Source organism: Ictidomys tridecemlineatus, chromosome 5, assembly GCF_052094955.1.
Source record: "Ictidomys tridecemlineatus isolate mIctTri1 chromosome 5, mIctTri1.hap1, whole genome shotgun sequence".
Taxonomy (NCBI): domain Eukaryota; kingdom Metazoa; phylum Chordata; class Mammalia; order Rodentia; family Sciuridae; genus Ictidomys; species Ictidomys tridecemlineatus.
Genome location: NC_135481.1, coordinates 21,846,649 through 21,870,885, shown reverse-complemented (window position 1 = coordinate 21,870,885; position 24,237 = coordinate 21,846,649). Strand labels below are relative to the sequence as shown.

General features: G+C 39.5%; 1 protein-coding gene across 1 annotated transcript in view; it reads right to left on the bottom strand.

Moving 5' to 3' along the window:
• Positions 1 to 24,237, bottom strand: part of Rora (RAR related orphan receptor A) — a 671,520-nt gene that overhangs the window by 152,523 nt on the left and 494,760 nt on the right. Inside the window, exon 2 of the mRNA XM_078049529.1 lies at positions 22,233 to 22,262. Coding sequence (XP_077905655.1) covers positions 22,233 to 22,262 — 30 coding nt within the window. The remainder of the gene's footprint in view (positions 1 to 22,232; positions 22,263 to 24,237) is intronic.

Sequence of the window (24,237 nt, the reverse complement as noted above, 5' to 3'; positions counted from 1 at the left end):
TTGAGATGGGGAGACTATTCTGGATGATCTGGACAGGCTCAGTATAATCACAGGGTCCTTTGAAGAGGAAGGCAGGAGGGTGAAAGACACAGAAGGTGATGTGATTGTGGAGCAGGTTCGTTGATACCATGTCACTCACTTTAAAGATGGACAAAAGAGCCACTAGGCAAGGAATACAGGTGGCGTCTAAAGCTAGAAGAGTTAGGAGGCAGATTTTCTGCTAGAGGTTCCAGAACTAGGCCTGCCAATACCTCAGTGTTAGCACAGCGAATTTGATTTTGAACTTCAGACCTCTAGAACTTTAAGAGAATAATTTTGTATTGTTTTAAAGCCCACTTTATGGTGATTTATTCTAGAAGTGATAGGGAACTCATGCACGTGTTTGCCATTTGTTGCATCTCTTGCATCCACACAGTGCTTGGCTTTTAGTATGGATTCATAAATTGATATTTATCGAATGCATCGAAACAGTAAAGGAAGGAAGTCTTGAGAATGGACTGTACCAGATTCATGGCAATATTTCCTGATTACAAATTCCCTGTCGCTGAAGATGTGAAGTATATTTCTGCAAGGATCAGGAGGGTGAACAGTTAACCTGGCTACTCATGGCAAGGCCCTAGCATTTAGGCAGCTTTGTATTAGCCTTTCAGGCTTAGCAAGTTCTTTCCTGGAAGCAGATGGAGATCACAGGGTACAATACACAACATTTAGAGGTTAATTGCTTTAAGAATTCTTACCTGGAGCTTCCATGTACTAAAAACTCCAGGAAAACAAGGAAGAAGAAGAGGCCATACCAGTACTGTCAATACAACTAGCAAGTAGCAGCCCCTTGAAGAATGTCTGCAATATGCAGAATGTCTGTATATTGTAGGTTCTTGATCAGTTAATGATAGAATGTATGACACTCAGAGTCAAGATGCAAAGCTTTCTACAGTAGGTCACTCTCCCATCATCTCTACCTTCTCTGCCTCCCTGGATGCTAATTTTGATCAGATTTACCCATATAAACTGAAGAAAAGCAAAGGAGAGCACTTCCAACTCTAGACACAGAACCATAGATCTGTCAATCTTCCACATGTATTTTTGGCATTGGTGCTAGAGTCCACAATAATATACCTCACCTCTTTTGGGACTTGCTTGCTTGTTTAGTTTCTTTCTTTCTTTCTTTCTTTTTTTTTTTTTTGAAAATAGATTTAAAGAAAATAGATTAAGCCATTCTTATTCTGATTGGAGAATAATTCCCTTAAGGAACTTAACACTTAATGGTTATAATAGTAATTTACAGTAACTTCTCATTCAGGATTCCTTTAGATAGATAGAGGTAAAATCAATAACTTTTACCAAACTGGAGAAATTTAGATGATTGGTTTTTGAAATATAGAAACAGAGAAAAAAATCAATGATAAAAACTGAAATATCTCTAGTTCTAAGTCAAGATCTAGATGGCTCTGAGAATCAGAACCATCAGAAAGGGGAGGCCTTGGGAATTATTACTTCACTTGTGAGGGATACAGGCCCAGCTGGAGCCTCACCAGCTCCTGCAACCAGGAGACACTAAATTCAGGATTCTAGTTCAGGCCCTCTGAGCCCCAGTCCAGGGTGCATACCCATCTGCCTTGTTTCTTTTTTCTTTTTTTTTTTTTTTTAGAATTTTTAATGTTTATTTATTTTTTAATTCTCGGCGGACACAACATCTTTGTTGGTATGTGGTGCTGAGGATCGAACCTGGGCCGCACGCATGCCAGGTGAGCGCACTACCGCTTGAGCCACATCCCCAGCCCTGCCTTGTTTCTTTAGATGATGATTCCAGGGGTTTGAAGGCACATAAAAATAAATAGACACCCATCTTGCCTTCAAGGCATTTACAATGTAGCAAAAGATATAATATATGTATATAAAATTAAGATGCAGCCCCAATATTTATAGCAGCTCAGCTCACAATAACTAAACTATGGAGCCAACCAAGGTGCCCTTCAACAGTTGAATGGATAAAGAAAATGGAAATAAGAATGAAATTATGGCATTTGCTGGTAAATAGATAGAGCTGAAGAATATCAAGCTAAGTGAAATAAGCCAATCCCCCAAACCAAAGGCCTAATGTTTTCTCTGATATACAGGTGCTTATTCAAAATAAGGGAGGGGAGCTGGGGAAGAATAGAGTTATTTTAGATTAGGTAGAGGGGAGTGAGAGAGGGGAGGGAGTATTCAATAGGAAGGATAGTAGAATGAATCAGACATTAGTACCCTATGTACATATGAACTATAAGATTGGTGGGATTCTACATCATGTACAACCAGAAGAATGAGAAATTATACTCCATCTATGTATGATATATCAAAGTGCATTTTACTATAATTAATTAGAACAAATAAAAAGAGACAAACAGATATCCTCTACAAAATAGGTAGAGATTAAAGAGGAATCTTTAAATCATTTAATCATTTTCCCCTGAGATAGTTAAAAAAATTTTTTTTGTTGTTTTGCAACAGTAATCAAACTCATAAAATGGTGAACTTCCTCTCATTTGCAAGATTCCTTGAAACCAAGTACTTGGAATATAACTTAGTTAAGGATTGCACAACACATGCTATTTGGGTATCTCATATAAACAATGCAGTCCACCACATGAGGCAAATTGGATGGTATCCACTGGGCAGGTATCTCCTGGTCTGCCCATGTAAACCAAACCAAATGAGAGATCGAGTCAAAAACAAAGGAAAAATAAAGCATAAATCTAATGACCCCACCCCCACCCCAAGAGGCTAAGAGATCATCTCCCCATCCCCCATTACTGGTGGCTTGCGCTAAAATAAAAATACCACTCAAGCTGGGAAAGAGGAAAGCCCTTGGTTTGGGACCCAGATACAAAGTACTAGGAAAATAAAATTATTGCCCACTAGAGACTGTCTTCTTGGTATAACAACAAGAATAGAAAGATCATTGAATAGAGGGATTTGTGAGAAATATGGGTCATGTTCTGCAGCCCTAGTTGCTTGCAGAATTGGCTATGTGGGTTGGCACACAGTACCGTGAATATTAGAAACCACAAATCTCCAGGGTTTCCTGAACAAAGTAAAAGACCTTGTCTTCAGATTGCCAGGTTGGATGTTGGCTCATTAAAGAAGGGCCTGGGTGAGTTCCAGAGCTACCTATACACTCCCTCAGTCTCCCTGCCTCCCTCTTCCTCTCATCTGGGATCTGGGTACCCTAGTGGGTCCAGCTGTAGCTTATGATGCTTCTGCCAAATCTCCAGGAAACAAGCCTCTCCATGACAACTGCCAACCAGGAATCCACAAAAAACAATTCTGGACAATGGGACAAACCATATTTCCATGAACAAAACCATGGGAAGCTTATTCTTTTGCTCCTGGGGGACAAGAAGAGCTATTCCCCAGTTGTATTATGCTGCCTTTGAGGGCCAGAAAAGGAGTGAACCTCCCTATATAGACAAGAGAGCCAATTCTAGAGAAGCTGAGCCATGTTCGGCTCCCTTAAAAACATTTCTGTGGGAACTAGAAATAGAAACCAGGTCCTTCCATGTTTTCATCTGGGCAGTCTTTGACTCCTGGTCAGGATTATTATCTTAAGTTGTAAGTAAATTAAGCAAAGTCTTTTAGAATGTATAATTGAATAGAAAAAAAGGAAACTGAAATGTGCTTTTAGATCCTCAGGATAAAGTATACCTTGGAATCAAATAAGCTACCTCTGTACATCGTATTTCCATGTATGCTGTCTGGAATGCTCTCTGCATTCTCCCTTCACTTCTCTTCATGCTCGGAAATATTGCTTAGCTTTCTCTCATCCACAGTGATTTCCAGGAGCCACCAGGGGTAGGTCCCTTGTCACTTCTTTCCTTAGCCCCTGTATCCAAAACATTTATATTGTACATTTGTGTATTTTTCTTTCTACTCCTACCTCCTCCAAAAGGAAGGAGGAGGAGGAGAAGTAAAGGAGGAGGAGGAGGAGGGAGAGGAATAAGAAGAGGAAGAGGACAAGGAGGAGGAGGGGGAAGGGAAAAGGAGGGAGAGAAAAACAGGGTTTATGTAGGGAGATTCCATCTTTTCTTTCTTGTCCTTGGTGCTTTCCACACACATTGGGAGGGCAGAAAGATCAGGGGGATTCCTGAATGAATAAATTAAATGTAAATTTGCTTTCTCCTAGCATCCTGTAGACTAGAGAAGCCAGAATTATGAACAATGGTCATGAAAATGAAGACCCACCTCTGGGTTGGTCTCCCCACAGGTCACATCAGCTGGGCAAAGCCCTTCTGGATGTATTCCTATTAATTGTACAACTATGTTCTTTGAACTCAGAGGGTTGTTCTTTGTAAAATTCGTGAAACACATTTTTTTTCCAATTGTAAAAATTATTTTATAAATGCCAGCCTGATCTACTTGACTTCAGTGAGCTTCTATTAAATGTAGAGAAGATAATATTTTGGAGGGTAAGTTTGCGTTTAAAGAATTTTGTTTAAGAATGCTAAATAGGATACGTTTTTCTCTTTGGAAAAAAAAAGCCCCTATTTCAAATGTGATGCTTGGAATTTCAGCTTAATCTACAACAGGCTGTCAGAAAGGCACTGAGAAGTGGCTGATGGTCCTTGAGGAATCCCTCAGCCAAGCCTAGATTGTCATTTGAGCATATTGACCTGTCCCTGACAGGAAGTCCATGAAAGCCAGAGGAGGAGAAGCTACTGCAAGCCTGCTGCCCAGAATGAACAAGAACAGAAGGCAAAATGATCACTTCTGGGACATATCACACAACTTGGAAATGGTGTTCAATAAAAGAAAAGATAATTTGGGGCCACACAACCTGGAGTGAACATATGACCTGCAGTCACTGGTCTGGATTTAGAAAACCGCTTTGATCCCCAGAGGGTAGGTTGTTAATGTGTATTTTAAAGGACAAGATTGAGGCAGCCTGATAAAGTGTGAAAGGGTCCTGGTTTTGAAGGGCTCCAGTCTTGCTTCCACATCTGTAAGCAACTGGAACTGACTCTGAACAAGACGCTCTACACCTTCCTGAGAAAATGTCCTTTTCTATGAAATGGGAGGTAAGAATCACCAGATGAACTCTCTGGTCCATTCTACACTTGGATCTAGGCTTTTATGACCATATTAACATTCTTTAAACACACAAATTCAAGAACAAGAGTAATTAATGCTTTTCCCTTTTTGCTACCAGAAACGAAGGTCAAGCAACCTTAATATAAAAAGTAGTTTTTTTACTTGTATACTAACAATCAGTACATAATTTATATAGAAATACAAGGATTGTATATAACTTAAGTGACCACTGCCTACTTTCTGAAATTGATATGCTCATCCTTGTCACCCCCTCTTCATAAAATAAATGCTAATTACTCAAAGTGGTCAAGCCTCCAATGTAAAAAAATTATCATCATATAAATCACAGACAACAAGGAGGTGAAAAAAGTAAATGTATTCAAAATTTTCAAGCTTATAAAAGAACCCAGTAGTATAATCCATTCCCATGTTCCTACCCCAGACACCTGCCCCTGCTACTCTGGCTTTACCCATTGCCTGCCCCTCTCTAACATACTTTTTTTTCTGGAGCATTTTAAAGTAAATCTCAGCTAATTTGTCATTTCATCCATAACTTCTGCAGTCTTCATTTCTGATACAGATATTTTCTTAAGAAAAACTCCAATGCCATTGTCATATCTGACAATACTTTTAAAAAATCCTCCTTATCAAATAAAATATCAGTCCAAATTCAAATTTCATTAGTCATTTATAATATATTTTTTCCTTTCAGCTTTTGGCTTGAATCAGCATCTAAACTAGGTGAAACTGATTTCACTTAATTCACAATCCTTTGTCTTGTAAATATTTCTTCCAGATGCTAACATTACTTAGACACAAAATATCTGGAACACAGATAATGTTTCAGATAAGGCCAGCTTCCTTGCTACTAAATATTTCATTATCTGAAATGTCTGATTCTATGAATCAGATATAAATGTAGTAAAAGGCTCAAAACCGGAAAAATATCCTGCAGTTCTCATAGTTTTCCCAAATGCGTAAATGATTTAGGCAACCTTAACTGAGCGCTCTAAAGAGATTTTGTTAAACTTTACAACATTCCTGGGGAAATACATCTGACTAATGGCCTTTATTTTACCTACATACAAGCTGGATTTTCTAGACCGTCAAGCAGCCCATGAGCAAATGTAGTATTTTTAGTGGTAGCTCCACTTGCACTTAAAAAAAAGAAAAAAAAATTTAGTGGAATGTGGGACGAGGGCGTCTTCGGAAATATTGCTAAGAGTGCTAAACTCTCTTTGACTGACTTTTGGGAAGAGGAAGGTGAACAGTTTCTCCATTCAGCTCCACGAGGCCTCTCTGGTAACACACAGGCAACTGCTGTGACTCATGACTAAAAATCCTGTTTTATAACACCAGTCTGTGTTTTGTAACACGCACCAACATAACAAAATAAAATAAATAAATAAAGACTATTTAGAAACCAAAACCGAGGCCTGCACCTGGCACTAGTATCAAGATCTCAAGATGTCAGAGTGGCTACTTAATCCAGATAAAGTGGGCAAGGCCTTATCCCTTCCTTGGCAGGAAAGTGGAGGCTTCCTGCCTGCTGCACACATGCCCACAGGAGGAGCAACCATGAATTTAATTTTCTTAAAACAGAAGCATTTTCAGACTTGTGTTTTCCTGGACAGTTGCCTAGTGGCTGTAATCCATAAGGGCGTGTAATTGACAGTAATGTGAATCATTCACTGAAATTCTGGCACCAAAAAAAAAAAAAAAAAAGGGGGGGGGATTATTTTTTTTTCCAGGAAAAAATTAAGGATCAGATTCATCTTGTCCATTGAAAATAGCAATTACTTTACATTTCAGCTCATTAGCTACTTTTATATAAAAAACGCCTGTAATGTGCACAATCTGAATGTGTTGTAAAGAAGAGGCGCAGTTGCACAATGCCTGCAATCGGATGGGTTGGGTCAGACTTAATCTGTGAAATGGCAGATTTAGATGGGTCACTCGATATAGAATACATGGAATTCCTCTCCCAAGAGTGAAATCCAGGAGATAGTCCAACCACTGAGTTTTGCCCCTTCAAAAGCAGCTATCTGCCCAGGACCTTGTAATTATTATGGTAATACTCAGGGCAAAATAGATCAAACTGCCTTGATGCCCAAGAGCAGCTTCAGAATTCCTTTCACTGGGATCTCCAAATGAAGGGCTGGGATTTTCCCAGATATAAGCTGTTAGAAATGTTGATGCTTTTAGACCTGGTAAAGCATTTTTCCAATCTATTAATTCTTTTTGAATGCGCGAGAGAGAATCATCTGAATTAACTTCACTATCAACCTGAAAGGGCTCCCTCTTTTCCAAAGCATAGGCATGGAAACTAAACACTGGAAATCCACAGAAGATTTAACTCCATTTAGATAAACCCCGATTCTATCTGAACCCTAGAGGTTCAGAGATTTATCTGAAACTCCAGCACCTGTGAAACTGAAAGCCCTGGTCAAGGTGTTTGGGGCTTCTGGTCCCTGGGGGAATGGGAGTATTTTGAACTGTGAAAATCCCAGGAATATCTGAAAAGATGAGCAAAACAAACTTGGGCCTCTAGAATGTTGGGGTGTTGTGGGGGAGATGTATTATGGAAGGAAAAAAACCACTTAGCTCTTTCCCTCAATACACAACACTCCAGGAAGATGGTTTGGTTTAATTTCCTAGTAATGGGATCTCCCATTCTTAGAAGTAAAATTGAAGTCAGATTTCACTAAATCAGAGGCTATGTCAATACTGTGAGGAAATGAAACTAAAATTAATTGTGTGCTTTATTATTACCAATAATTGAGAAGCTTCGTATACAACAGTTGGGGGATGGGATCATTAGCTCATAATGGTTCCTATCTCTGACAGCCACCACTAATCTCCTTAATTCTGGCTTTATTTACAAGTAGTTGCTAAAAGGAAAAAGAGAAGGTGGATTCTTACAAACCACTAAAAAGGGAGAAAACTATGCACATAAATAGGACCTGCAAAAATATTTTAGACGCTGCAATCTCAATTATAAGACTGTAGCAGACTGTCAAAATCTGAGAAGTAACATGTAATATGTATAAGTAGATCTTTGCAGGCATTCTCTTTGTTTCTATATGAATACATTTTACATGAGCCCAAATAACTGGAAATGTGTTATTTATTTTTATAATTGAGAAAAATGTGTTAACGCTCTGGAATGTCCATGTGTGGAAAAATAAAACATTATATGGAATTGCACACACATATGATTTATAATGCACATATCCAGGACCAGGAATCCTAACGAAGGACCTTATTCAACAGAAAAACATTTTTTTTTTATTCAGCATTTGCAATTCTGGTATACCATAATGCTGAGGCCAAGCATATATTTTATTAATTTAAGACCTAGCTAAGCAATAAAATGTGTGTCATTTTAAAGAAAGAAAATGTTTTCCACAAATGTTAAATCTGGTGTCCATTTATGCTCCCTGCCAAGATGAATGCTGTGGTGCTGCCACCATATCCTACCCTTTAGGACGGAGATCCTCACTCTCTGCTGGAACCCAGAGTGGTGACTGCCAATGGCTTGTAGCTGAGTTGTTTCCTGAGTTTGCCATTAGCTAAAGGGAGCTGCCCTGCCTGCAGTTTTGCCTGTCCTTGGGTGCAGCTGGCCTCTAACCGCTGGTTGATGCAGAGTAAGAGATCCAGCCCTCTTGCCTCAATTTGGAACATCAGTGAAAGGCCATCCCCACTTCTGATCTTCCTTTGGCATCTGCAGAGGCCTGGGTTACAACTGCTTGGCAGTTCAAGTTCTCCTGCCCAGTATAGATCCCCCCATACCATACAGGTGTTGTGCCTATGAGCACCCCCAAACTTTCTTTTTGCAAATTGCACAGTCTCAGTGTCTACTCTCTGGGAAACTCAATCAATGATAACAACCATTTATTCAAAGACACTTGAGTGTAGTGACTAGTTGGAATAAGGATGCATTTTAGATGAGAATGAGAATCTGATAGACCCTTACTTTAGTCAGTGTGAGGTAGACGCAACTGTTTTTATGCCAAGAGAGTTGCTTCTAGAAGTTTCTAAGTCTGGCAGTACAAAGTGAGCTGAATTAATGTTGATGGCACAATATGAGAAACTTGATGTGAGGTTTTGGCCATGTGCAGATGCACAGTGCAAGCAGTGAGCTCTTCTGTGTTTCAGGGCATATTCACTTAACCCTCCAGAATTTTTCCTTTGAAGTGAGACTCTGGAGTAGAATGAGGGTAAACTCACTAACCATTTAAGAGTAGCTTGAACCCTATGAGAACCTGTGAGAATGAGACCCACACTGGTCATTCTGTTCACTAGAAATCTAACCTAAGAGAAACACATCAATAGAATCTCAGGTAAAGTAATTTAGGGCAATAAAAACATATTCTTCTAAATGATACTGTCCCCGAGTGACTCCCATAATGAAAATGAGAACATCTTCCCGTCTTTCAAATCACCCCAATTATACAAGGATTAGGTAACTTCCACAAATCAGGCCAGGGAAAGTTTTTGATTGGAAAAATATCAGACGGAACTCTTTTTGTGGGGGGAGAGGAAGGGAGGAGAGTGGGGAGGGATGGTGGCATGGACTTATCTGATCCACAATTGCTTTTCTTTCCATCCTTGCAAACCTTCAACTGAGCTGCCTTCCAAGAAAGTATCTACTTTGTTTATATTTTGCTGTGTGACACAGCAGCACAGAATGAAGAAGGTTCCTCTCACTGTGATAACAACTCCCATCTGAGAAAGGAGGGGAAAGGGGCGAAAGAGCGTATAAGAGACGGTCTCTCTAGCCAAAAAATCAACTCCAGAAGGACCAAAGATCTTCGACTCTGTCCTGCTCACCTGCATCTGCTCTCAAGGAGTTTGCTAAAGAGATGCCTAAGCAAGGAAGAATCACTGCGAAGAAATGAGAAAGCTAGGATTTAAATTTCACGTGAAGAGAGGGACTTTGCATGACAAGCACAGAAACATTTACTCTCCTTGTACAATCATTTCAAAGTGCTTTTTGACCTTGGAAGAAAAAAAAAATCAGTGTTAAGACAGAATTGGTTAGGTCATCGCCTAAGGAGGCCTAAAAGGCCACCAGGAAATAAATTAAAATTAAAATAGATTCTTTTATTGGGTCACATCTCATCCTCTCATTTATAAGCAAGGTTTCTACTCAAGGAATTGATACTGCAGGGGATAATTCTGCTCCTCCTGTTTTGACTCAAGAAAAAGTTACAAACAAAAGTAGGGAGGAAGCTGTTCGAGAGGCTTAAAGGGCATTTTTAAAAGAAGTCCAAGGAAAAGTGCAATAGCCTCGAAATCACTGGGCCCTGGAAAAGTAGGGAAACATGTACATGCCAGACCAGACCAAACAGAGGAGTGTCACATGTTCTGACCTTGAAGCAAATAAATGTCATTCATTTCTTTGTAGGATTTACCTTAAAACTCAGCAAGTCACCTGTGATGATCAGAACATCTACTTTAGAAACTGTTTAACATTTTAGGATTGCTTTTCCCTCTATAGACTGGAAAAATATAGGATATCTCCCTGGATACTATAGCCTCCGTTCTTGGAACCGGCCAATTCTCTTCTCTAATAGGTAGTTTTCTATTTTGGATTGACATAGGTGACAACGGTAACTTAAGATGTTCCTTTACCTTTTTTACTCTATAGATTTGATCATCTGTTTTATAGAAACCTCGAATTGATAATGAAACCAAATGGTGTGTGAGCGGTCACTCTAGAAAATGACACATGCTTTATTTTTAGTAAGATTTTCAAGTATTTTTTCAAGTTCTAGATGAGATTCTGACTCTGATTTAAACTGCTGAAGGGAACTTTAAAACAATGAGCCCTAAAACTAAAACTTAAAAACATTCGATAAATTGTCATGTATGAAGAAGCCCTTTGAGTTGTACTGTTGGTTTATATAAATCTCACAATATAATATTGAATAATAAATCTCAGTATCATTTTGAATGGCTGTTAACCGTTAAAAGATTAATATTCCTCACCCGCCCCACCCCCCAGCTCAAATGTGTAGTCTGGTCTTAAAATTAAAATAGTGTCTGACACTTAAAATCTATAGATGTTAATTGAGCACATAGTAGATATCAACCATCCTGCTTAGTTTTCTCAAAGATAAGAGATATATCTAGTGGGACAAAGATACATAAACCATTATTTTACAATACTTTGAGGGCAGAGGAGCTGCAGCGATAATCAAGGTAAGGTTGGAAAGGGCTTTGCATGACAGAGCTGTTTGTATTGGCTTATGGTGGAGCAGAAAGGCTTCTACAGGTGTAGAAGGTGGTGAAGGACAGCCTGGGACAAACAAGACCCAAGACATATAAGGGCAGTATGCCCATGCATGGAATCTCCCAAGAACTGATTGCCGAAGATGGCAACAACTGCCTGCTTGGTAAAAGTTACGAAAAGAGCAGCAGAAAGATTAGGGTCAGGTTGAGAAGACCTCGAGTGCCGTCCTAAAAAGGTTAGGCAAAGGAAAGCCCTAGAAGGTTCTAAAGGAGTGGAATAAGAAGATTCTCCTGACAGTGGGAGGCCATAGTCTACCCCCTCCTCCACTTTTTTTTTTTTTAACTGGGGGAGAGGGTAGTAGGAATTGCTAAATGTAAGGGTGGTATTTTCTAATACACCTGGTTTCAGAGAATAGAATTTAGCCAAGGGATTTTTTTCTTTTTAAAATATATTTTACTCTATATAGTTGAGGTTTATAAGATGTTATGGGATACATACAGGTAGTAAAATGGATACTCTGGCAGACTGACTTATCTATCACATAGTTAGTAACTCCAGGCACGTATTCAGTACAACCCACCAGGACTCTGATCTTTCCACTGGAAGAATCACAATGGTGACCTTAACTGCTGCTGTCCTACTATATTCACACTGTAAAGCAAAAGGAGTGTCAACCCACAACTGGAGTACTCTGCAAATTCACCACCTGACAAGTCTTCAAGTAAGAAAAACACCTCAAACTGAATTTGTCGTTAACAACTTTATTTGTCTTGTTGTTCCTATGTTGCTTGAGATTGCCTGGCTACCAGGAAGGTAAATCAGAGGCGATATTTCTGATGGTGACCCCTACTGGCATCTGCTTTATCATCCTTCATGTTAAATATATCAACATATGTAAGCCCCTTCAAGCCCAAAGACCAAAGTGATGATGTGGACAACAGAAACCTGAATTTCCTCCTCATTGTCTACATGGATTAAGAAGTCTCTGGATTTATATAGTGCATGGATAGCAAAGAGGGAGGGTGATCCCTCCTCCCTTTTAAAATTCTTTGATTCCTTTTTTTTGTGGCAATCCCAAGAAAGTGCATAGCTTACAGATTGGAGAAATCTAGTACCAAAGAGAAGACATCATTGGAAATCAGTGTTTTGATGGAGTCCGAGGCTGAGTTCGCAGCAGCGCTCCTTGGCCGCTGCTGCGCTCTTCGGGGGAAGCCCGCCAGTCTGGTTTCCACTGCAGACTTAAATGTCCTCAATCCAAGGAGATCAATTCAATTCCTGAGCCCAAACGACAAGCTAAACTACCAATGACGCCTTGCATGGTGTTTTAAGCGACATAATCAACCGGAGAGGGACTTGTGTCAGTTAGACTTTGTCTCCTTAAAAATCAAGAGTAACAGTGGTAGGAGAGAAGTTTTTAACAAGGAGGAAAACCCTAGACAGTTGTCTCTAAGGTTCTTCACCACAGCTTCAAGGACAACCAGGAAAAGAGCTGCTATTTGAGGCAACTTCATTATAAAATCATTTTTAATAAGCAATCTTAACAAAGAGAGGGAATACTCTTGTGGAGAAACCCTCCAGGGACCCAGAGGCTGCCCAGTTAAGTTATTAGGAAGTTTCACACAAGGGACCAAACAGCTATTTCATTGGCCTCGGGGGACAGAGTTTAGTTTTCACCTGTTCTCTAGAGGCACTGGTGTTATCCTGTCTACCAACAGCAGAGACTGGTAACAATCAATTATCCCGACACCCCAACTTGGTGAGGAAAAGCGAATTTTCAGTTTTGTCGACACAAAATGACACAATGCAAGAGAGACAGATAAATTAACTCAATATGCTTCATTATCCTGGAGACTTTTAAGAATGTGTAGCTGATGAAATGCCTCATCTGGACCTCCGTGTTCTTTAAGAGAAACAATAGGAAACCCATTCTCTGGAAACTGAGAAATGCCAACTATGAGAAAAGGGGGTGCAGTTGTCTTCCTAACGTATTGTCCAGGAGTAGGAGGGAAATAATTCTTTGTGGTGAACAAAATAATAATCTGTGCAGTTTATTTTACCTGCCTAAGGGGTGAGCAAGATTCGGAATTCGGGGTTCAAATTTTTATGAAGCTATTTGTAGCTGAGTTAAGAGGGTTGGAGAGACACAGGGTCTCAGAGCAACCCAGTAGCCTCCAGCCAATTAGCAGCAGAATGAAAGCAAGCAAGGAGAACCATTAGCCACGAAATTCAAAGTGCATATGTATTTTTCAAGTTTCCCTGCTCATTCCCTGCCTGTGATTCTAATGGAATGGCAAGAACTGGTCTTACAATTAGACTTTAAAACGGGGAAGACAGAGAAAAAGGGAAACACTTTTTCTTCACTGTAAGAATAGCCTTCCCTTTTTGGGCTAGATCTTTCCTGCTCAGTAAGCATTCTTTCTACACAGTCGATCACAGGAACAGCCAGAAAAGAACGTCTATCTAAGGATAAGGATTTTATCTGGGTTCAGAGAAGGCACTGAGGCAGGGAACATCTGATTCATATAATGCTGAGAGACAATGGCAGTGAAAACATTGTTACTGCATTTTTCACACACATTCTGTTGGCTCCCCATTGGTCACCCCATCTCTGCCTGATGCCCTCTCTTTTCCTTGTTAACACTCTACTCCAGTCAGGTCCACACCACCATCCCTGGAGCCTTCCCTTGACCTACTGATCATATCTCACCCTCAAGACCCTTCCAGACCAAGCTCAGGTCACCACCATGTTACCAGCCCACGTGACACTGAAACACAATGCAACTGGAACCTCAACCTGCAAGTCTTTTATGACTAAAAGTTCCTCAAATAGGTGATTCTTTCTCCTCCAGGCTCAATTATTAGAGAGTAAGGACAAATAAGTCAAACTTTCATTGTTTCTTTTTTTATTCGTTGTGATACTGGGGACTGAATCCAGGGCCTCATGCATGCTGGGCAAGGGCTCTACCACTGAGCTATGTACCCGCCTTGAGTTAAAATTTCTACACTACACTGTGTCTCATGCAGTTCTAGGCATAATTATGGGCTAAGAAGTATTAAGCTAATAGATCTGCCTGGCTCCCAGCACTATCCTTGCCTAGGGATTGGTTGCAATCTGCTTTCCAGCATTCTTGCCTTAAAGCCCAGTATTATAGATTTCTAGATTATCTATCATATAATCTTCTCTTCTCCAAAACAAACATTTAAAATAAAATACTTAAAAAGAAAGAGAGTTGGGTGAAGAGGAATATAGAAGGGTTTATCCAATAGGAGGCCATTTAGGAAGTAAAATATCTATGGATTACTTCCCTATCACTGAATCTAATCCCAAATCTAGCCCATTCCATTATATTCTGCTCTCAGTTTGCTTTTTAATCATTGTGCTTGGCTGTTGATGTTTGGAGCTTGAGTTGATGCTCAGGTGATCAACACAGTAAAATAGGGAAAGAGCTATCACTCCTACATGGGAATACAAGTTTGTCCAGAGGTGGAAGCTGAGTGGATGGAGTACACTCCACTGGGAGGAGTCTTGGGCAGTCAAAGGCAAAAGGTACACCGCAGAGCTTGGAGATGAAAATCTTTGTCACTCTAATATGTTAGGTATGGACATTAATTTTATAATCAAAAGGGCCATATGGCCACAAACACACTAACTTTAGGGCTGCTTAACTTAATATATAACTTAATATATAAAATGTTCATGGAAAAAAATTGTGTAATTTATGAAGTTAATATCGTGTGACCGCTTTGTTCACATTTCAAATACACCTGTATTTCTGCCTGTCCTACAGTTTTGTTCCTTTGCATGTGGATCTAGACCCACTCTAAATCCAATCCTAAATTCAGGTGGGTTTAGCATCCTCAAAACCTAGTTGTTTGCTTCTCATATATCTCTCTGATATAGATATATTCCAGATCCCTAGCCATTTTTCTAGCTTTAAGCGCTTTGTTTAATTTAGGTTTGGTTTCAAGGAGACTGTAGTGTCCTGAGTCATACTGTCTACATGGCACTGAAAGTCACAGGAAATTATCAAGTTATTCTGACAAAAGAATACCACATAAATTTATTGTAAATGAAACTGATGATAATTAAAGGATTTGTTTCAATGGAAGATAAGTTCATGCCATAGAAATACACATTACTACTAGTAAGGGGAAGACAATTCTTGCAGAAGTCTGAGTAACTACTTGGAACAGTTGTTTTCATTGTGGAATCAGTTGTTTTGTAGGAATAGTGACATTAAGTAGATGTCAATTCTCTGATGGTTTAGAGTGTTAAGAAGATAAGTAATGATCATTTTAAAGAAGGAAGGCTGTGTAATTTCTTGTATGCCAGCTTGACTAGATGAATCTTTCTCATGTAGTGGGAATAACATTCTCCTTTTTTATAATCAGCTGGTTCTTCACACTTAGAAGTCCATACAGGTAAAATAGTTGTAAGGTAAAAGAAAACCTCAATCAATGGTAGGGATGATTATGTTGCAATGTTTTCCTGTACTTCAGAGGGGAAGATCCACTATAAAGAATTAAGTTCGGGGGTGGAGGGGCTGGGGTTGTGGCTCAGCGATAGAGTGCTTGCTTCACATGTGTGGGGCACTGGGTTCGATTCTCAACACCGCATATAAATAAATGAATAAAATCAAGGTCCATCAACAACTAAAAAAATTTAAAAATGAAAAATTTAAAAAAACGTATTAAGTTCTTCTTTTTAGAAGCAATTCAGCTCTGGCTTTACGACATGCTAGCTAGTTGTAGGACCCTGGGCCTCAGTTTCCTCCTGTAGAGGGGCAATAGTAATATCTACTTCACACAGTTGTGGTATAGAATAAATAGATGAACACTTACAAAGTGCTTTAGAAAAGTGCCTAACATTAAGTGTCCCAAAGTGTTAGCTAATATTAGCTAATACTGGAGATAACAGTGTGGCTATTATGTACACACGAAGGGGCAATCTATTCTGTTTTGCACCTGGGCTCTACCCCATGACCAGCTGGGTGAGTTGACGAGTTTTTTGGCTTCTTTGAGCTAAGTTACTCATTCCTCAGGTAAGTTTTCTTATCTAAAACGTGATGCAAGTAGTAAAAAGCTCATGGAACTTATGAGAAGAAAAAAATGAAATAATGATGTAAAGCACTAAACATATGCCTGGAATATTAGAATTGCTTAGCAGGTGGCAGTTTCTGCTGCTGCCACAACCACAGGTAATTCTGCCTTAGAATTGTCATTACTGAACTAGAAGTAATGCAAACTTCTGTAATAGACATCTAGTCCTTCTTTGAAATCCAACCCCACGATGTCTAAGTGTTTATTAAATATGTCATAAATTTACACACCAGCATCTGCTAGACTAGATATTTTTGTTTCCTCCCTAGTAGTCACCATGGATTTTAAAGAATCAATCCCATCTCAACACACCCCCTTGAGCCTATGTAATGAAACAGGAACACAAATACTTTGGGTCCAGACTCAGTTCATGAATCTGGAGTCTATTAACCAAGCAAACTTGAATCGGCTGGATGCTCTGATGGAAACAACTGGGCTAAATATTCAGCTTTTCAATGGAATTTACAGATCCCCACCATGAACTGTTTTAAGAATGAAAATCTTCTACCTTGGAAGAACTGGCAGGGCCAAGTGCAGTCCATTTACCTTTAATCTATTGAGACAGAGAACTCCTGTTAAGCTTAGGAGAGCTTGGCTCTAGTGCACAGGCTGACTCTAAAGGCAATCAGTTCCAGATGCTCCAAAGGGGCTTTTACTTCCTCAGACGAGTTGATCTTGAAGGGACTAAAACAAGTGTCAATCTGGGTGGGCATGAGTGGAAATGAGCAGCAGGGATGATTTTTTAGGACATAGGGCTATCACTGCTATTGTTGCTTGGATCACAGCATCGGAATCCTGGATTTTCTCCCTAATTCTTTTCTCCTTTCTCACACTTGCATCTTAGCGTGCATTCCAGTGATCAGCTGAATCTTCTGGAGCTGATATACCTGGCATTGGTGCTTTCAGTTGTTTTCTGTGATTATGTGTCCCTACCCTTCCTGTCTCTGCCACCTCCAGTCCCTTCCCTCAACTAGTTTGTAAATTCCTGACGGGTAAAGCATCTGCCAACACATAACAGGTCCTCAATAAATGACTGTCCTTTAAGGAGCTCTTGTAAGATCTATCACCTCTGTTTTGGTTCTACCCCACTGTCAGCAAGCTTGCCATCTGGGATGGCCAGTAGCCTTAGTAAGCCTAGCAATGAGTCTTGCTGACATTTCATGAGCACTAGATTGTCTCTTTTCCTGACTACTTGTCAATCGGTAGACAGGATATGGATAAAGGCCTACTAAAAGGACCTCAGTATGGCTTCTTCTCACGTCTGTCCTAAGGAAACACTGTGCCAGCAATTGAAATTATAATTGCTGTGAGTCACATCGTGAGTCACATGGGTTGTCACGGCAACCTATTAACTATATCACCAAAGCACCTCCGTTTGCTTTGCCAAGGAAGGTTTCTGCACTTTCCTGGACTGTGAAAATTATGTGGGTGAGCCTCAAGTTTGAGGTTGCTAAGAGTCTACATTCAAAAAGAATGGCCTCAAGGAAAGGAAAAGAAAACGATAAAATAAGGTTATTCTAGTTCCTGGTTCTCCTGAGTAAATGGCAACAATTGTGACAAATTGGTGGGTTCATTTTGTGGTATCAACAAATGCCTAAGGAGAGGAGGTTGAGGCCTCAAAACTAATTTTCTCTAAGTCAAATTCAAAGCCAAACCTCTGGGGGTGAAAAGTGAATACATTAACCTATTCCACTTTAAATGATTGCAATAAACACTTTTTTTTTTCATGGAGGCAAAAGATTACTCTGAAAGAAATATTCAGGTTTGTGCTAAAATATATTTATTATTGGGAACTAAAACCATTATAAATAATAGTGCTTTAATTTTATATATTTGAGGTGTTAGCCTGCTGTAACCAAACAACATTTGAGAATGCACTGTTACCTTTTAATAGCTATTTATGTTAAAATTAAAGTTGTTTTAAAGGTTCAGAAGCATATATTTGTATTTTGGGGGAAATATTGACAAATTAACACATTTCCTTGATTGCTTACCACTGAGTAACCCACACTTTTCTTTTTAAAAAAATCATTTGACCATCTTTGAGTATGAATGAAAGAGGCAGTGCAGGATAATAATAAGGAATATAAACAATGCTCAGAACAGAAGGAAGAGGCAATAGTCAGATGTCCCTGGGATAATCTGAAGGCCTCCCAGGCACCCTCTGTCCTGCTTTGTGGTGGCTGTCTTACACATTCCTTAAGGTTATGACTATAATACTGAATTTCCCAGAAGCAGGAAGTAGCTAGGATGTTCTGTTGTTATTTTTTTCATCCTCATATTTGTCCTCTTGAAACATTTTAGTAAATATGAAACTATCCAAGTAGAATTAGATTAAGGAGTCAGGAGTGAATGGCTAGTTGTTCTTGGCAAATAATACAAACCAAAACAGCAGTTGATCCCCCCAAAAAAAGATATTTATCCACATGGTACTATTTCATCAGGAAAAAGACCAGAACAAACTTGTGAAACACCAAAGCAAAAGCAATCTTGCAAGTGTCCAACCAAATCCATGTGCTATATAATCACCATGAAAATTAAATTGAAATTCCACACCACAGTGTAAAATTGATCTAATATGTCCCTATCCCACAAGTACAAACTCTCATGTTCGCACACCAAAAACCAATAGCAACGTTTCCTATCAACAATTGAAAAACATCACAAATGTAACAATTCCTTGACCAATTTTGTCATGATGACCTTGCACTAAAAGCCCCAGAGCCTTGTCTTCTCCCACCAGCCAACTGGAGTTCAGACACTTAAGGCAGCCTGCTCAGGAACTCAGGTGAACCTGAGTTCTCCCAGTACTATGGTCATGAATTCTTCTGAAGTAAACCATCAAATGTCCTCTCATGAGAATTTATGGCTCAACTCACCCAAAGTCTTTTTTTTTTTTAAATAAGCAATATCTGTATTTCCAGATAGCAGGGTGGCCTAAAATATTACAAAGTGTCACAACTATTCAGGTTCATTTTGTAGTTCTTGCACCTCTGACTGGGGGACCTGTGAGCTGACACGCTGGTCTGATAATAGATTCTGCAACTGTACACATTAATTTGTAAGTTGAACAATCTCTCTGTGAGGGCACTTAGGAAACTCAAATTGAAATCGCTAATGTGGGGAGACTTCAGCTGTCGATGATTATGTAGTCAAGCCTTGACCAAGGTTTCCAGAACCTTGGCTAAAAATGGAAATTCTGAGACAGTACAAAAATGAATTAATACACTTCAGTGATAGTGAAACTTCTTGAAGAACAGATGTCAAGATGATTTAAGAGGGGCTGGAATTTCATATCTTTAAAAAAAATCTTATAGGCAAGTTAGGACAGTTCAGTTTTCAAGAAAAATCCGACGGATGCTAAAGAAGAGGTCATTTGGGTAACTGTTATTAGAGAAAGAACTGATTGGTTTTCTTCCTCCCCATAAGGTTGGGGTCCTGTAGAGAGGTTAAGATCAGAAATATGATGGGCTGTCTGCTGAGCTGGGTGACAAAAACAATCTCCATGTTTCAGAGGCATGGAGGACTTGCACAGTGCTGTGACTTGGACAATTCAATTTCTCCTTGACACATGCAAAGTACTGGGTCATCATCTATTCAGGTGCTCTCCTTTCCAACTTGTCATTGGGTGGTTTTATTCTGGGCCTTCTTCCCCAAATCATGGAAGTAAATATATTTATACAAAAAGATTTCTGAGCTAAATCTCTCTCTTCTCTCAACCACAAAGGAACTTTAAGTCCTTCTCGATTAACTTTTTGTTTAATATCTAAACATTTTCCTGCTGATTTTCAAAGTTATAAAAACAAAGTCCACCCTCTCTGACTATATCTTGATTTTGTACTAAAGCAGGTATAGGTGACGAAGTTCTTTAAGCCTTTGCTGAAAGGCCCATCGGGGCGGGTTACATTGCCTGTTATTGGAATATCAATTTTTCCTCACTGGCTGCCACTTTCATGCTGTCACCTAAATCCTTCCATGAGTCCTACTTAACCACAGGTTGTTATTTCTCCAGCAGGCCAATGACATTATTTTCAGGAAGACAATTGCTTGAATGTCTTTATAGATGGACTGTCTGTATATTAGCTAATATCTTTGACTCATTTTGTGAGTTACAATATATGCTTCATGTCCAATGGAGACAAACTAGTGGTTTTGTCCACTTCTTAAAGAGTCAAATGATATTACAAATAGTCAGTAGCTTTCTGGATATTGATTGCTAGGTGGCCAGGAGTCCACACCCCAAACCACCATAAACAGTAGGCACAATCAGCAGCCCCTATTTGGGAGAGGCCCAGGACTGAGCTAGCAGAAAGACTGAATTACTTACCACCTCTAGAGTGGGTCCCTCCAGGCCAGGGACGAGCTCATGGGCAAGGCTGTGCAAGGAAGCGCTCTGTACCATGCCTGCCCTGCGGATATACAGAGGACTTCAGTCTCCTGCGCTGTCAATCTCTCAGTCATCATGAGCTCAATTATGCACCGACAACAGCAAGAACAACAAGAACAACGACAAAACAACCCCCAAAAAGCTAAGGGTCACAGACTATCCTGATGGAGGGACAGCCAACTGAAACTGTGCTTTGAGAGATGGAGGTGCCTCCTGATCATGTGTCTACTATGGGCTGGGCCTTTCATTGATCCTCAAACAAGCATTCTGTGGGAGGCCATGAGAGAGCCACACGGGGACTGCAGGTCTGGGACCTAGAAGGCAGGCAACTTCTCATTGAATTTGATGCTTTTTTTTTTCTTTTTCTTTTTGGTTTTTGCATTGTTTGTTCTCTACAAATACAGATAGACAGACAGACAAACCCGAGAGCAGATTTCAAGAATCAACTGAGGCACAAGCTGAACTACTTTGATGTTACACAAATTTTTTCCCCAAAATAATTCACATGAAATAAAAAAGAAATTAAAAAGTATAATTAAGAAAAATTTGGGGATATATCCTTGTCATTCCTATATTGTGCCAAAATAGCTCCTCTGCTTGCCTTAGAAAGATGCCCAAACACATCTCGTTGGTAGCACATATCGGTGGTCTAAAATAGTCATCATATTCTAATGACACCATTAATTCAAAGCCTGAATGTTATGCTGGCCAAGTGCAGTGAAAGTTGACTGCCTGTATCAATGACATATTATTTCATCCTGAGGTTCAAGGCACAAACATTATTGCTCAGATTGCAAATCACAACACCTTACATTGACGTGAGTTTGTAAACTTAGGGTGTGGTTTGAATGAAGGCAACTGATGAAAGCAGTTGAACCTGAGAAGTGGGATGAATACAGAGCATAAATCCAGCACACATTTCCACATCAAACTACCGATGCCATTTACCAGGGCCCTCGTGGACCATGCCCATGGTCGAGCCACAGCACCTATATTCCCAGTCAATATCTCTGCTCCACAGACATAAGAACAAAACAGCCTAATTTGGGAACTAGTGGAGAGGAAAAGGAGACCAAAGTTTAAAAGAAATCAAGGTGATGTTTCCTAGAAACATACCAACTCTTCGAAGAAGGATCCAGAGTGAGGGTGATCAATAAGTAACTGATCCTCCTGGCTAGATTTCATGAATTTTCTAACGATTCATGGCTCAAAACACTAGAATTCAGCAGAATATGTCTAGCCTCTCTCTTCAACACACACTCAGTACAAACAGGTGGAGATGTGCCACTTCCGACCACTACAGGTTGAAAATATGACCTCTGTTGAGCATGGATCACAGCTGGAACATTAGTTTATACTCGAAGGGTCACAGCAGCCAGACATATGCGAATTCCAACTCTTCAGAAAACTTTGGACAAAAAAAGTAAATGCATTACTTACATGTATGTGTCTTCTTCGTTACTGAGATACCTGGAAGAGAAGAAACAATGACAAAGGTAAGAAAGTGTCCTCTCTGAGTTCTGTTGATTGTACATCATTCCAGTGTATACCCAGAACACCATCTTGGTCAGATGGCAATGCATAGCACCGTCACCAGACCTACCCAAAGTCATGCAACTGAAAATGATAAGAGACTGTGAGCATTACCCATTGGCCTAAGAGTTTCTTTAAGAAATAAGATGGACAGTCATGGAACAGGGTGAAACAGGATGAGAGAAAGTTCTTGTTTCTTTCTTGTAAATCGGGAAGATGATCACATTTATAGGCAGAGATTTAAGGGAGATATTTAAGATGCAAGAGAGCAACACCAACCTACTCAGACAAGAGACAAACTGAGCAATGGAGCCATTAATTTGGTATGGCCATTGATTCTGTGTTTACTTTTTAATGAAAATGACTTTTCTTGCTCATACGAAGCATAGCTTTTAATGGTGAGGAAAAAATTCTTCCACAAAATGTACCTATGTGTCCATACTCATTAAGGTCACCTGGAGAATGACTGCTTCCTCTCTGCAAATGGCAGCAAAATGTATGGGACATAATTGCATGGAAATATGAAGGATTCATGAGTCAGCACCTTTGATGTTTCCAAGATGATTGACAGATGGCAGGCGAAGAGTGGAACTAAGCAATAGTTGGCACGTAAGAGCTGATAGAGATAGCAAGGATGCATGCTTCAGTACAAACAATCCAATTTCCAGTTCAGAAATACTACATCTTAAACTCATCTTATGCTTCATTCTTCTTGGGAGATATTCTCAAGACTAAATAGGCTCAAAGTAATAAAACTGTTGAAAACATTTAGCCTGTGACTAAGAACTGTGGTAAACCTTGAATTTTTTTTTCTTTCAAGTTATTAGGAGAACTATTTAACCCTCCTTTGGAAAGTAAAAGTTGTTGAAAAATTTGGCATCCACATCAGACCTATTACTTAACTATGGAACATGTCGTACAGGGAAGAAATCTGTTATGAAAAATCCGTGGTAGACATTAAGAAAAAAAGTTAGTTCCAAAGTTGTGTGCCAAGACCAAAATCACACACTTGCTCCCCCCACAATTTTCCAAAGGCCTTATTTAGGGAAGCTGAAATTACATCGCCCAATTCAAAAAAATTCTTTTTCCTTTTTATTGAGGAAAACTATATTGTTTTTCATCATGTTTGAGTTGGCTTTGCAAAGTGAAGTTAGAACCTTCTGCAAAGATCTTTGGAGGCTCTCTCAGATGGGAACCACAAAAGTATTCTAGAATTTTTTTGAAGTAACATTTATCGGGGGGAAGGCCACCTCCCCCAAGAACAACAGTGAGTGAAGTTAAAAATCTGAATACAATTTGCAACTCTAGCTTAGGATACCGGCACCAATAAATTGATACATTAGTGCATTTCAGCACTATGAGAACCCTGTGTGTACTTTCCTTAGGAAATGGAGCTTTCTGTAAAATCACTTTGAAGAGAAAGTGCTTAGGCTGTCACTCCTGATTATTCAAAACCTCCACACAATTGGATTTAACACAGCCCAAAACAGACCTATCTATATTCGCTGAGTGTGGAACTATTTTCTCCTGACATCCAAAGGACTGATGAAAATACCACTGCTTTGCCTTTTCTACTTAAATTTATTATACAGCGTGAGGCAGTGTTCTCATCAAATATTTTCATGATGATTACATTGATAATAGATTTTGAGATTCTTTCCAGGAAAGCTGCCTGATCTTGGAGGGCATGGTAGTAGGCACAGAGCTAAAACTTCCAATATCTGTCTCCAGAAAAAAGAATAACTTCAGCAACAGTATTTAAAGTATTTACAGAACTGAGAGTAGAGAGGTAGGCTCCAGGCAGTAAATCCTTAGTTTTTTTGAACTGTCAATTAATGCTCAATATGAATAATGTGAGGTTTGTATTTACAGGGTTGCCTGATTTAGCAGATAAAATAAAGATGTCCAGTTA